At 41.6% G+C, this 14,543-nt stretch overlaps 1 protein-coding gene across 1 annotated transcript; it reads right to left on the minus strand.

Moving 5' to 3' along the window:
• Positions 1-1,048: 1,048 nt before the first annotated feature.
• On the minus strand, positions 1,049-14,138 carry TUBGCP4 (tubulin gamma complex component 4). Its single transcript, XM_058033823.1, has 18 exons — positions 14,037-14,138; positions 13,784-13,912; positions 13,093-13,215; positions 12,660-12,713; positions 12,169-12,225; positions 11,546-11,625; positions 10,730-10,931; positions 8,658-8,823; positions 7,402-7,526; positions 6,667-6,717; positions 6,198-6,303; positions 5,769-5,876; positions 5,400-5,538; positions 4,702-4,879; positions 3,801-3,935; positions 2,684-2,800; positions 2,120-2,259; positions 1,049-1,814 (listed from the first exon to the last, which is right to left on the minus strand). The coding sequence occupies exons 1-18, from the start codon at positions 14,112-14,114 to the stop codon at positions 1,802-1,804; spliced, it is 2,001 nt and encodes a 666-aa protein (XP_057889806.1). The 5' UTR covers positions 14,115-14,138; the 3' UTR covers positions 1,049-1,801.
• Positions 14,139-14,543: the final 405 nt, after the last annotated feature.

Raw genomic sequence — 14,543 nt, forward strand, 5'->3', positions numbered from 1 at the left:
TGCCTTCAGGAAAGGAGTGCAGAGAAAAAAGAAATGCTTACATTTCTCTGAGCTGAATATCACTAATATTCTGCTTTGAGTAAAGCCTGAGCTAACACAAAGTCAGTTACAGAGAAAGAGTGTTTTCCATTAGCAGAAGTTCAGGGCCATAGCATTTCTGTTTGTTGGGAAGAATACCACCATGTATTTCTCCAGTTTGCTCCAGCTGTTATTTTCTATTAATTTCATTAAGGTGCTGCTGAAGTGAGTGCTAGAGATAGACACAAGAACCTTGGACAACTAAACTACTAGGAGACTGAGGTACAAAGAGTATGTAAGCGCTATGTATCTTTAAATGGTAATGGGATAAATCATCTGCTTTTGAGCATCTGCATTCACATCTTAGGGGTCAACTGGTATAAAGGCAAAAGCTCTTCACACAAACAGTGCTATAGGCTGAAGCCCTCCCTCCATCCTCATACAATCTTTAGTCCCTTGCTTCAAAAGTGTAAAGTTTTTCTCAATGTGTATTCCTTCCTCTATCATTTCATGGCTCAGACAGTTGACTGTGGTGGTCTCTAAATCCCACATCCAACCTTCAACACTTTCTCTGGCTTTCTAGCTTTTTCCATGGTCAAGGGCTTTTAAACCTTGCATCAGGCGCAGACCTACCATAAACAATTGTAATGTGTGGAAGGTGCCAAGTCCTATACTTGCTGGCTGTTGTTACTGTGTCTTCCTGAGTGAGCAGAGAGGATTTTTTCCCCCCAAGGACATGTAACTTCAGTGTGAGCTGCAGCTGTGTGCCAATACCAACCCTTTGAGGGGAAAGCTGGTTTCCTGGCAGCATTTGTGTTCAAATTGGGAAACCTGCTACAACACCCTAGTGATGGACTGGAGGCTTCTCTTTTGCTAGTCATTCAAGGGTCTGTTCATTATAGCAAGGCTAGGAAATCTTAGTAACAGGCAAGAGTTCCTGCCAGATCATGCTCTTCAGTGACAGACAAGACCGTGCCATGCTATTCCCTTTGCACTGGGGTGCAGACATTGACAATACTCCATATAATTGCACGACAAGATATTTTTATTTTGGTTCAGTAGGGTAGTCACTAGTAGCATTCTAAATCGTCTGGAATGAGAATAGCACAGGTGAACATCCCAGGTAAGCATCTCCTTACCATTTTCCTGCCAGCAGAAGGCCCTTTCTACTCAAACAGGGCAAGGCTCCTGTCTTGGCAAGTGTAATTTTAGCACATAAACTATTAAATTGTATAGAGAAAGCCCACAGTGTCTCCATGATCTATGCACATATACTAGACTAGTGCACTGCATGAGAAGAGACTTAAAAAATATTTCTTTTTCCCTCCCCCTTCACCTCAATTGAAAATTGCTACTGTTGTTTCATTTATGGTGGTGTTTGACTAGAAGACATTGTGTACTGTAAATCAGCTTACTACACAAGTGGAACTTCTGAATACAGCCAAAATTTAGAAGAGGATTAATTCCTCCATACTCATCTAATTCTGGTTTTTCACTTTCTGAAGAGGTTCAGACTGCCTCCCTGGAAGCACCTATAAGTATATGCAGGGCTGCAGAAAGCATATTTTTTTGATTTCTCGAAGAAATAGAATAGCTTTCTGTAATTGCTGGTCAGCCTCAGATAAGAGGCAATTCCTGCCAATTCCCTGTGAAACAGCATTTCATCAGGCAAAAGCCAGCTACAAAGAAAAATCTGAGCGCAAACTCTGCAATTGTCCAAGAGCGCCAGTCTCCAGTGCTTGATGCATCACTAGTCACAGCCTGAAGCAAAGGCCTTTAGTGCTTAAACTCCAAAACTGCAAGAGAAAGGTACAATATTAGCTACATGTTGAAAGTAATTCCCTTCACCAACCCACACCAGCATTTTCTGGCCAATATGAGCTAGCAGCTTGTTCAACTTTCTGCCAAAAGAAACTCAATGGGAAGAAAGCATATGAAACCCAAAAATTACCATATGCTGATTTATTATTGTTATTTTTCTGTCATAGTATTTATCAACACTTAGTGTAAGTCAAAATAATTATAAGCCATTAATAAAAAATGGCTTTGTGCTTCAAGTACCTCAGGATAATGCTACAAGCAGCCCTCAAGATATTCCTACCTGCCCAAGGTTCCTCCAGCCTGGGTGTAGTATTTGTTATAATCCAAGCGTAGCAGCAGTTGAGCTAAGTCGGAGTTTATCTGATGATTGCGAACACTAGAGAGAATCTTGAAGAGCAGTGATGACTGACGACTGAATCCCTACAAATTTGGAAATGTCAGTTCTGGGCCTTCTCAGAAGAGAAGGAAAACAAGCATCTCATCTCTGTTTCTGCCTACCCAGTCTTTTAACAGCCTGAAGAAGAGAATCACTATAAGAGATGTGATGCTTGTGGTCCAGGATAAGGTCAGCTGTGAGCCACAAGAACTTCTAGATGTTAGTTATACAAAAGGAGGGGTAGAGGTACCAACCTCTGCCTCCTTTCTATTCCAGTATCTGCCCTCATTCTGCCTCTCTGTGCACACAGAATTTCCAACTCAAGTTGATTAGGTAAAATAATTACAAGCACTTACATAGAAGGTCTTGGCTTACACTCACAGTTGTTCTAGAACTTTTAAAGCCAAGATAACTGCTTAGTTAAAATGTTTGCACGGGAGGAGAACAGATCCACAGAAACAAATTCACCTTCACCAAAATACTGAGTTGTGCAGCTCCCCGTTCATCTAAGGGACCCAGATTCTGACTGACCAGAGAACAAAAGCTATGACAAAGATCCAGAATTTCATTTAAGCAGTGGAAAACCTACATGGAATAAAAAGTACAAGTTAATAGTTGAAACAGAGTTCATACACAGAGAGAAAGCAGAAAAGTTGTAGCATTCCTAACAAAGATGTTTCTGATACTGTACTTTTTATTCAGGAAGATATTGATGCAGCATTTTAAAAAAAGTTTTCTATGGAAAAGGGATTTAAATGTTATGCTTCATCTCCCCTCTGCCCCTCCCACAACCTTTTGCTTACTTTTCTGGGAAAACAGCAATTAACCATCCAGATAGGCACAGGAGTTGAACACTAGCTTCTCTATCCAACCAGCAGGTCATCACTGCAGCTTTGGGATTAAGAAGGCAGGATAAAGACCAACAAGAGCTGTGGTTCTTTCACTGTTTGCTAAACTAGGAATTTCCATTGTATCAATTATCTGACTGGGTAATTACTATTCTGACATCTTTATTCTATAATAACCTCATAGATGAGCACAGAGACGTTGTGTTTCATTGAAACTAACCTTCTTTGCAGATGTTTTTGTGATGCTGTTTATAAAAATACGTCTAACTTTTTTTTTTTTTTAATGAAATTAAAAACACCCTAAGTCCACTCAGGAACATCACAACTAATCTTTTCTCTTAAGTAGAAGATGAAATTTTTCCTAGTCTAACCCATATCTGTGAATCCCTCAGGAATACAGTTCCCAGCACTATGCTCTTTAGTTCTTCTTTAATAAAATAGCCTGTGATAAAAACATGGTGATAAAATACAAATTAGTAATGTTAACTGAACACTGAAATAAGCTTGACTTAGAATTGCCAGGAATACAGCATTCACACTCACCAACTGTAAAATAGACGATCTTAATTCAATTATCAGTTATAGTTTATACCTGCCTAACTCCTACAATTGTAGTCTGCAGGAGATTATCACTGATCTGTTTTAAAAGATGTGATTTGTCATACCTGTTAAAAAAGGTGTGTTTCTTAGGGCACTTGGATAATTGGTAGAAAAAGGTGAAAACAAGACCTACTTACAGGTTTTAGAAGGATGAAAGACTGAGCCAACAAATTACTTAGGAAATGATCATGAGCCAATCGTATACTCTCAAAATCTCTTGTGGCATTTATCTGCTGCAGAAGCTGTGAGAACTGAGACTCCAGTACATCGACCTGATGAGTATGTGAAGATACCTCATTAGTGGTTTGAGGAACTGGGAGTGCTTCAGACCAGCCAGAAGTTTGGAATAAGAAATTTACTTTCCTTATTGCTACCTTTATTTTATAGGCTGAGGATCTCCTTCTCTCTGGCTGATCAATGAATTATATACAAGAGCAGTACATAATGTGGGGTATGCAACAATTTTTGATGCCTAAGTAATATCTAAGTAGAAAGGGGAATTGTAATTTTCTTTAACTAAGGAAAGGTATATAGCTAGCATGTAGACAAAGGCATTTGATTGTAGTAATTTCTGAATTTTATACTGGGAGATACTATTTGGAATCTTAGGGCAAAGACTGCAGTACAAAAGCTCAGCCACATTACTGTGCAGAATTTAGAAATCCAGGCTCCCTCTCAGTTATTTAAAAACCAAATAAAAAAGCCCAAAACTTCACTCAAAGTAGAGTTTACTTAGAGGCCAGAGAAGGAACCAGGATGGTATCTTAATGATGGTCGTTCAGAGATGAGTGGTTTCTCACAAACATTTAGTAGCATTAGAGAGCTACTAAAGAACTCCTCCATTTCACTGATTCACAAATCCAAAAACTTCGTAATTGGAGCAGTAGTCTGGAGGAAGCTCTAGACTTGCAAAGGAAATCCTGATTTCCTTAAGGTACAAGGAATCAGAAACCCGAGATAGGTCTTCAGTGCTCCCTCCATGCATTTCTGCCAGTTTCTGATTAACTGATACAATTTTTCTTTCTCTGTTATACTGACCTGCAGATAATACTGAAGATTGTCCACAAGGAAAGCCATGTGATCCCTCAGACGCCACTTGATGGCATCTGTTCTATTAGATTTTAGGTGTTTACGTTGCATCTGGAGAGCCCAGCAGTGCTGCAGCTCAGCCTGAACTCGTCGCACACTCAGCAGGTATTTGAACACAACGTTGTACCTACAATCAAAAAGTACAAAGTTGTTTAAGACTAAAATCTTCCTCTGTTACTGGAAAATGGAGTTACTGGAGTACTGGAGTTCAGTGTTACTGGAGTTATTGGAGAATGTAACAATGCAAGACTGGAAAAAGAAACAGTCGGTGACTGCCAATAGTTAGGGCCAGTCAGGTCATGGCCCATGTGCCCCATGGCACATCTTGCAGAGCAAGATTTCTGCTTGTACTGATTAGTGACCTAAAAAATATGAAGTTAGTTTCAGTGTCAGGAGGGGAGCTGTCAATGAAAACACTGTCAAAGTAGTGCTGTTTGTAAATCAGTGCAGATCTGTCAGCATCTTGCAGGTCTTACTGTCATTACAAGTACTTTCAATATGGGTAAATGGAACGAACCATTTTAAGGTTCAGGGAGCAATTGCTCTGTCTTTTTCTCCATAGAGAATAAAATCCCCCAACACACTAGTGAATGCCTCACATCAGGGAACATACAGATGAATATAGAAAGACCACACCTAGTACTTACTTCTCGAGAACAGCGGGAGTAAAAAGAATGTGCAGTGGCCACTGAACTTTGTAAGAAAGGCCCAGAGCCGCCCATCCAGATGTGGGGGCTTCACGTGGAGATAATTCCCGAGAAGGCCCTTCACGAGTCTGAGAAGTATCTAAAAACAAATAAGGTGCTGAATTATGTCATCTTCTCAGTCAGTGCAACCATGGCAAGGAAAAGAGGAAGAAAATAATTAAGAGGAGCCAAAGTAGTCTAGGCCATCACATAGGGCAGTAAAGGGTAAAAATTAGTATTTCTTTAACTTGAGAGAAGGGTAAGTAATCAATTTAAGAACAAGGTCACCATCTGCCCTCTTAATTTACATCTAAAAATGCAAGTAGATACCTTTATGTTCCTTTCCATGATACTCAATGGTTAAGTGAAGAAGAGGAAGAAGGTTGTCATCATCTAACAGTACCTTATGAGCAGACAGCTGAAATGCAATGTTGACATCTGACAACAAGAGAAAATGTATCAGCACAACATGATGCAGCTAGTGCTAATTTTGCACCCATTAATTATTTACTCTTGGTCCTAAAAGACAAAATTGATGCACTATTGACACTCTTTTCTTTTAATTACAGTTTCAAATACCTGCCATCAGAAGGTTTCTGAGAGATTGTTTTCACTCACTTTCTGAGACATTCTCATTCACAAGTGCTGTAGTTTCAAAACTAGAGAGTTAAGATAGAACTCTTCTGTACTGGACATGGCTTACCAGTTTCCTGTTATACCACAATGAGGCCAGTTGGTTAGCAAATAAGCAACACTCACCATGTTCCGTTACAGCTGTAGGTGGTGTCTTTAACATGTGCTGTGCGGTGTCTATGAAAGCCTGAAACAGCTCACCTCTTCCCAAAAGGTAAAAGTCTTTTATAATCTGTGGAGATAAGTTTGTTGTACCTAACATACTAAAAACTGAGCAGAAATTTTAAGCATCCTAGCTGATTGCACCCATTTTTATTATTTGGACAAGTGCTGTTTCTAAACACAGCTCTGAATTTCATTCATTGACCAAAAAGTCTATGCTGCATTTGTTTATTTCAAGATGCAAAGTACACATCCCTCTAACTCTGTCTTTGAGCATACAGTGATAGAACCTGGCCAATCTTGAGACTGGAAAGTGAAAACAGCTCTACCTAAATGAAGAAAGCCCAGAGTGTAAGGCAGCAAAGTATTTAATAGAAAGAAACGAAGAGAAGAAACAGCTGCTTTAGCAAAAATAAAGTAGCAGTTGCATTACCTTCAGTTGTCCTAGTAGATCCGATTCCTCCACCATCAGTTTCCAAAGATGCTAGTGAAAATACAAAAATCAAATGAAACAACAGAAATCTCCCCTCAGAATTATCTTGGCCATTCAGAGAGAAGAGTAGCTGCTGTCTTAAAACACTTGCGATGCATACAAAAAGAGCACCTATACAAAATACTGTATAAACTACAATAGAACACAGTCAGAGTCCTGTGTAGCAGCTCATGCTACCAGTTAAAATTCTTGATATATATTGACAAAAACTCTGCCTAAGAAACCTGAAGACCTGTGGCAAAAGAATGCAAATTTCTATGAAACCAGTTCTACTCCAGCTTTGTTCTTGATTCTCCAACCTCCTCCTTTTCTTAGGTTCTCCTCCCTGCCCCAAGTGAAAAAAAGATTAAAAATTGCCAAAACATGTGCCCAGCAAGATGCCATCTATTATGCTGAAAGTAAATGAAAAGTTCTGAAATAATTTCAATAATTTTCTGAAATAATTTTCAATTTTAATTAAAATTAAAAAAAACACCATAACTCCCTTCTTTCCCTCATGAAAGAGCATAGTATTTGTTAATGACCATTTGTGACTAGAAGTTCTGAGACCAGTTAGAACAGCTGCACCATTGAAATGTTTGTTCAATCACTGGCACTGACGAGCCCTCTTCTTCCAAGTCCTTAACAAAAGAGCTTCTCAGCCTGCAGAGTAGTTACCCTTCCTAGGATGCTCACCTCAGCAACAGTGCTCCGTATCCAGTCAACCACTGATTCAAAGTCCACCAAACTAAAAAGTGGTTGCTGCTTGAGTCGATGTAGCTCTGCTGCAAAAGTGTCCTCCTGGTTTTTTAGGATGGAGCCTGTGCAGCAATGAGAAGAATTTCAGAGAGTAAAAATGGATGCCATTTGGAGATGTGCAGACAGAACAGAGGAACAGAAAGGCTCTCCAGGAAGCAGTTTCAGGTCTGGCAAGGAATGTGAAGAGGAGGCTTTAAAGTACAAGTACAAAGGTATAACATTACTATTGCATGTACAGTTGCAGTATATTTACTTGCCTCGGCAGTGCTGTGGTATCAGTAAAACCCCCAAATATTTTCTACATAAATGGTTGCTGCTAAAAGCCCTTTTTCGAGGACTGAGCTAGATCTTCAAACCCACAAACTTTTCTGCAACATTAACCAGCTAGTTTGGGTCTTCCCTTACTCCTGCCTCTTTCAAATCTATCCTACTGCCTGAACTTGGGGACTTTGTGTTTTTTTAACCAACTGAGCTAGAAGACAAATTTTTCCCCCCCTCCGCTTCTGCTACTGCAACAAAACAGTCCACCTGAATTGGTCCTTTGTTCTCTGTAATGTCACTCAAGTAACTGAAGTACTTTTGCATAGGCATGCTCAAGGTAGTGCCACCACAGCAGTCCTCCCCCACTGGCGTAGAAATATATTTCACAAACCACCTTCAATGTAAACTTTTCAAGCTCTCAAAGTGAACTATCACCTAGAAATTTCTCTCCCTTGCTGTCTTTATGGCTCCATATAATTTGTCTTTCATAGCAACTTTGGGACTACCTTGCAAGTGAATCTCTCATGTTTGTGGATGCAAGTTAATCCCATGACACCATTCTGCAATATATATAGAGCAAGATGTGCCTTTGTGTCAGTTTGCAGTCTTTAGGGAGAGGGATGCAAACTGAAAAGAAAACAAGGCCTTTGCAATTGCTTTATGCAGAGCAAACCACATAGTAACTTGCTGCTGGAAACTTGGAGACTATGTTTGGAAAGTGTTAATCTACTCGTCCTGTTTTTACACCTCTCCCTTGGAATCAATCAGAAGCAGAACACTGGGACTACTGCTCTGTCCTGGCACAACTATCCATACAGTCTGAAGAATAATGGCCAATAGTCAGTGACTGTTGAGGAATTAATTAATGTGGCATTTTGGAAACTACATGTCAGTCATAACTGAGCAAAGGTTGCAAGAAAGATGTTCCTTACCTTTTCTGGTCAGGTTAACATTCTGATTCTCAAACATCTGAACAGATTCTCCCACAAAGAGGATCTTCTCAGCAACCCGTACAGGAATGTATGAAGGCAGCATTTCTACTCTCAAAGAAAACTGCTTTAGAGATGGAGCTAACATGTTCTCCTCCTCAATCAAGCGCTGCCAGAGACACCAGGGAAAACAAAAATCAAGTGCAAAACAGTGTCAGGAAACCAGACAGAAAAGGTGTATAAAGGGGAATGTGTGTGAGGGGGGCATTTAAGAGCTTTGGAAGTAAGCAGAAAGGTAGCAGAACTGATTTGTATCATTTAACTAAGCCAGTAATCTTCCTTATACTTCTGGTATGCTAGCAGATCTCCCTGGAGATATTGGTTCCATCAGAGTGCAGCAGAAGGGGGAAAAAAAAGTTAAAACTTTGTGGAACAGCAACAAATTGGCTGTATTGAAGGGTTATGATACATAAGAAAAAGGAGTGTTATTGCAAATACATTACATCAGTCCTTTGCTGCCATAAAAATGTTAACTGGCATTACCAAAAATAATCCTCCCCTACACCCATTCCTATGTTTCAACACTGTTAGAACTCTTGTGATACAGGCCAAATATAATATAAACACTTCCACTAGTGAGCAAATAGGATAAAGATCCAAAGGCTTACTAGCAAAGATAAGGCAATTTTCTCAGTTCCTGTGAAAGTTGTCTTAGAACAATACAGTAAGTTATTAATTTTTTTTCTGAATGTTAATAAGAAACTCCAGGTATGGAGGCAAGATCTTCCTTCATGAATGCAATATTAATAATCTCATCTGGCTTTCTTGTTACTGCAGAATTAGTTTCAGTGGTCCGTAATCCAGAAAAAAATCACCCACAGTTTTGAGAATGTTTGCCATCTACAAAATTCTTCATTCCAATAGGAGAATTCAGTAATAATTTGTATACTGATGTTAACAGGTTGGCAATTCTTAAGATTCTAGCAACACTTTTAGATGAGGCAATACCCAAGTATTTCATCAATCTATTCCACTAAAACTCAAGAGTTCCTATTTTACTCTTTGAAGAATTGCCAATGCTGTTAGTCGATAATACTGAAGAAAGAAGTTGCTTAGTCTGCAATTTCCACCATGGACCTAGAAGACTGAACAATTTTCACTTTCTTTATCCAATATAGTGAAGTAACAGATTTTTCCACTAAATGCCTTTTAAAGTTTTTCCCAGTTTTTCTCTGGGTGTAGTCCATTTTCAGCAGAGACTGTTGGCACAGGGCACCTAATTAGTATGCAACACAGTTTCTGTGTAGTCACAGCAAAGCTGCATGTACCACACTAACTCCATAAGTGCCCATGAAATGTTTTCTCACCATAAACTAGAGGGTAAATTTAGAGTTGAACTTGCTCCAGACCATTCTCTATTCAGACACTATTCAAATGCTCAGTGTGGAAGACTACTCCATTGAGAAAGGTACTTTGCAAAAGGGCACTCTAATGGTATAGCATCTACAGGAAGTGTTACCACATTTCACCAGTGTGCTGGCAGGTTGCTCCCTTGCTTAGCAGTCCCTTGACTCTCACATAACACATTTTCTACCAGTAATGTCAGTAGCATTAACCTGTTATGTAACATTTGCACAACTAATGGTTGTACAAGAAAGGCACCTGACCCAGGTGCCCATAGAAAGTGTGCAAATCAAATCAACAGCCACCTTCCCCACACCCTGTTTCTTGAATTATTCACACTATCACCATTGCCTATGCTAAACAGATCACAATGTTGACCATAAGGAATGAGGAACCAGTCAGTCAAGAGCAGTGGGCATGCAGCAGTTCCCACTACTTGACATTAGCGTCTATTCCATCCATAGGGCTTTCTGCTGTGGAGTTATCCAGCTGTGCCAAACAATAGGTCTCTGCCCCTTAGGCCTGGCAGCAACCTATCACAGTATTATTTCACTTTACCATCCTAGAAGGTTTCAGTATAGTCTAGCATAGCTTGAACCAAAGTAGAATACAATACACATCTTTAGTTCACTAAGAACCAAAGATGCCAAGTTATGACTCATAGATCTTACCAGGTCCTGCAGTTCTCGTAGCTGTTTTCCTGTAAGCCCCCCAATTCCTAAGTCATCGTCATCTTCTTCAGGTTGGCTAGGGACATTTCCAGAAGAGGGGCCTTGTTTGATAAAGAACTCTTCATGTTGGTCTAGTAGTAATCCATGCAGCATCCAGGCAGAGAGCTGCTTATACATGACTCCATGACACACAGCCAGAATCCTGAGGTCATGTGAAACACTCAGTCAGGCCTTTGCACACAATAATCAAAACCTCATTGTATGTTGTTCCAGAAAGTCCAGTTGGTCAGCTAAGGAGTATGGAAAGTACTAAATGCCTAATGTGGTATTTTATATTTATATATTTTTTTTTTAAACAAGGGTGGACAAAACTAGAAGGTGCAAAACTAAGCTAACATATCCTCTGAATATGTGGCTTCTCCATGGAAATCTGCTGGTATACCAGAGGTATAAGTCTGCAGTGGTTGCTGTTTCTACTCAAAGGACATTTTAAGTGGTTTGACTTTCTCCACAAGGACATACAAATATCAGAACATTCACAGAGTCACATTTATAATTTTGAAGGATCAAAGATCAGAGATCAGTGATATGCACAAAAAAGAAGAAAAACCTGGGTCTGAAGTTTCCTAAGCCCTTAGCTTTAATTCTCACCAGAAGCCTGCTTTAGATAAATAATGAGGATGGTGACAGTTTTCTCCTGCATGATATTCCTACTTTTATACCAAGGCTGTTTTGCATGTACTGTTTCAACAAGTAAGAAACACTTTGACACTAACTCCAGAAGAATGAAGTAATAGCTTTACTGGATCTACATACTTTTCAAGAGCACTGCGAACAGGAGGCAACCCCCCACAGCTATGTTTGTGGACTGTCTCCAATATCTGGCACCCATGAATCTGGAGAAAGAAAAGGTTACACTAGGTCTGTTATTTGGATATGTATTGACCTTTTTATACATTTAAATAATACACTTTCAGTTAACAAAAAAATGCCTTCACAGTCTTGCAGAAAGAAAGGTGTAACATGCTGCATGTAGTGATGAAAAAGGCCTTCTATGTGTGGCTTTACACTCAAGTTTCTCTCAATACTTTCCCTTAAAAAATGTAAGCATCTCTGGATTCTTAAAACATTAGCCTCTGCCTTTTTTATTTCAGGCAACAGCCAGAAAAAACAGTCTCAGAAGAGAAAAATTCCAACCTACTGAGCATACTGTCCTATAAAATTCAGCACATCAAAGACTATGGGATAAGGGAAAAATTAAAATACAGTGTAAATGAATTTGTAAAATAGTCTCAATAGTTACAGCAGAACTAGTAACAGGGCATCCTTACTGGAACTACATTATTTTCTAGTATTAGAAGTCTGCAATGGGGGCAGAAATTACTTTGTCAGTTAAAGAGAAAATCTGTTAAGAGAAATTAGCTGCAATTTTACTGTACCTTCTGAGTTTTGATCTGTTCCACCATGACCATCACAGAGGGGAAGAGTAACTGAAACTGCAGAACAAGAAGTGAAATATTGCTTTAGGTTGTTATGTAAGGAAGAGAGTTGGACAGCAACTGAACACAATAATTTAATAAAACTATTATCTGTGTTTCCTCACAAATTAGAAACATGACATGCAACTCTCCAGGAAGTATGTCTTTCCTTCACTGGGCCAAGATGCACAGTTACTATATTCCAGCAGTAGTTCAGGCTAAACACAGTCAGTGAGCAATGTGTGAGGGTCAAGGTAGAGGACCTTAGCTTTGTGTTGAAGTGCAGGTGATCCTCTGAGCATGATTAAGGAACTACAGATGTAGAGGCATTAGATAGAAATGGCATGACATGATGGAATAAGCCTCGTTTATCCACCCACTTTCTTATTAGATAGACTCAATGAGGGATACAAGCAAGCAAAGAACACTACCTCTTTAATAACATGACATACCTGGTCCAAGGAGTAATTAACATGTGAGATGGAAAGATGTGGGTCAGCCAGAAACTATAAAGATAAAGCAATTAAAGAAGATTAATTATCACAACCACTGGATGGTGACACTACCCAAGGTATGACAGCTACTAGTCTAGCAGAGATTAATCAAAACCTCTAAAACTGAAAACAGAAACCACAATAGTCTGAGACAGCAGACAAAGATGGAGCCTTTACTGAACTGAAGGAAGAGGGGACAAAATAGGATGAAAAGTAATTTACAATGGCATCTCACAGGAATAATTCTCACAGGAGGGCATCCCTAACGTGGAAAGGAAAATACCTTGTTTAATTTTAGAAACTACTACTCATATATTAATTGCAGAAATGACAAGTTTCCACAATCTGTCAGCAGCACTACAACCTCTTGTTCTGTATCTCTCTCCTTTACCTCTTGTTCTAGATCAAGTAGTGCCTGTCGATAAGGCTGCAGCACTGAATCAAGACCTGTACAGAAGGCTCTCAAATAAATGCCATGCAATCCACTCTGGTTTTGCTGAGATGGATGGTGATCCTGAAACCAAACAATAAAATCTGCATCAGCATCCTCACACAACTCTGAAGAGTAACGTAGGATCTGTGCAGTATCACAGCAGTAGTCAGTGCTCAGAACATCTTGAAATGTAGCTTAGCTCACCACAAAGTGATCAGAAAAACATATAGAACCTCGTCACAATTAGAGTTACTTGAGCAGACTTATATTTAGCTCTTTTGTGGACATATGAAAGTGCTGGGAGCCACTGGTATCAGTGCTTCTTTTCACTTAGGTATGCCTCTTGCATCTCAAGGGTCTTCGCAAATCATGAGGAGATAGTCATGAGCATTCTGCTCAACTGACAAACACTGGCCAGTCCGCTGTGGTCAGAAATTATTACAAGACGTCCCCAAGAATAAGATCTTACATTTGATTCATTTTTCATTGCTCTCTACCCTCCCTTACAAGCATCGCAGAGAGCTTTCTGGAGCTCTGCTCGGTGCGAGCGCGCGTATGGGCCACGGGCCACTCCTGTGTCCTGGGCAGCTTGGTCTTACTAGCACCTGCCGCGCTCTTCCCGGGAAATACCTCGGCCCGGCGCCCCCACCTGCTGCTGTACGTGTCCCGTGTACTGCTCCACGAATTCGGCGAAGCGGATGTAGTCGGTGCCGAGGCGGCAGAGCCGGTTCAGGACGCTGGTCTCGCTGGGATGCAGAAACGGCAGCTCTTGAGACACCTGGAAGGGAAAACAGCGGTGACGGACGGACGGGCCGCGCAGGGTGGGGGGCAGGGACCACGCGGGTCGGGAGCGAGGGTGGGCTTTGCCCGGGGGGTGGGCTTTTCCCGGGGCCATGCCACACCTGGAGGCCGCCGCGCTTGCTCCAGGTGAAGGCCGCCCCTGGGTACCCGCTCAGGGCCAGCAGCAGCTCGTGGATCATCCTGCCGCGCCGGGCCGCGCGGGCTGCCGGGAGCAGCGCGGGGACCGCCGGGAACGGCGGGCGGGGGGCGCCGAGGAGACGGCGGGGAGGGCGGAACGGCGGAACGGCGGAGCGCGGCGGGAGGGGCGCCCTGAGGAGGGGGCGCCGTGAGCGGTGTCGCCGTGAGCGGGGCCGAGAGGGGTGCCCTGAGGAGGGGGCGCCGTGAGCGGGGCCGAGAGGGGTGCCCTGAGGAGGGGGCGCCGTGAGCGGGGCCGAGAGGGGTGCCCTGAGGAGGGGGCGCCGTGAGCGGGGCCGAGAGGGGTGCCCTGAGGAGGGGGCGCCGTGAGCGGTGTCGCCGTGAGCGGTGTCGCGCGGGGGGTGCCGTGGCGCCGCTCACGCCCGGCCGCTCCAGAGGCGCGTTGGCTTTGGCTCGCGGCAGGAGGACGGTGC

This window comes from Melospiza georgiana, chromosome 13, assembly GCF_028018845.1.
Source record: "Melospiza georgiana isolate bMelGeo1 chromosome 13, bMelGeo1.pri, whole genome shotgun sequence".
NCBI classification, from domain to species: Eukaryota; Metazoa; Chordata; class Aves; order Passeriformes; family Passerellidae; genus Melospiza; species Melospiza georgiana.

Coding starts and splice junctions, on each gene's coding strand:
- TUBGCP4 (XM_058033823.1), bottom strand. CDS start 14,114: ATGATCCACGAGCTGCTGCTGGCCCTGAGCGGGTACCCAGGGGCGGCC. Junction 11,626..12,168: donor AACAGATCAAAACTCAGAAG/GTACAGTAAAAT, acceptor TTCTTTCTCCAG/ATTCATGGGTGCCAGATATT. Junction 7,527..8,657: donor TGTTAACCTGACCAGAAAAG/GTAAGGAACATC, acceptor ATTGCTGCACAG/GCTCCATCCTAAAAAACCAG.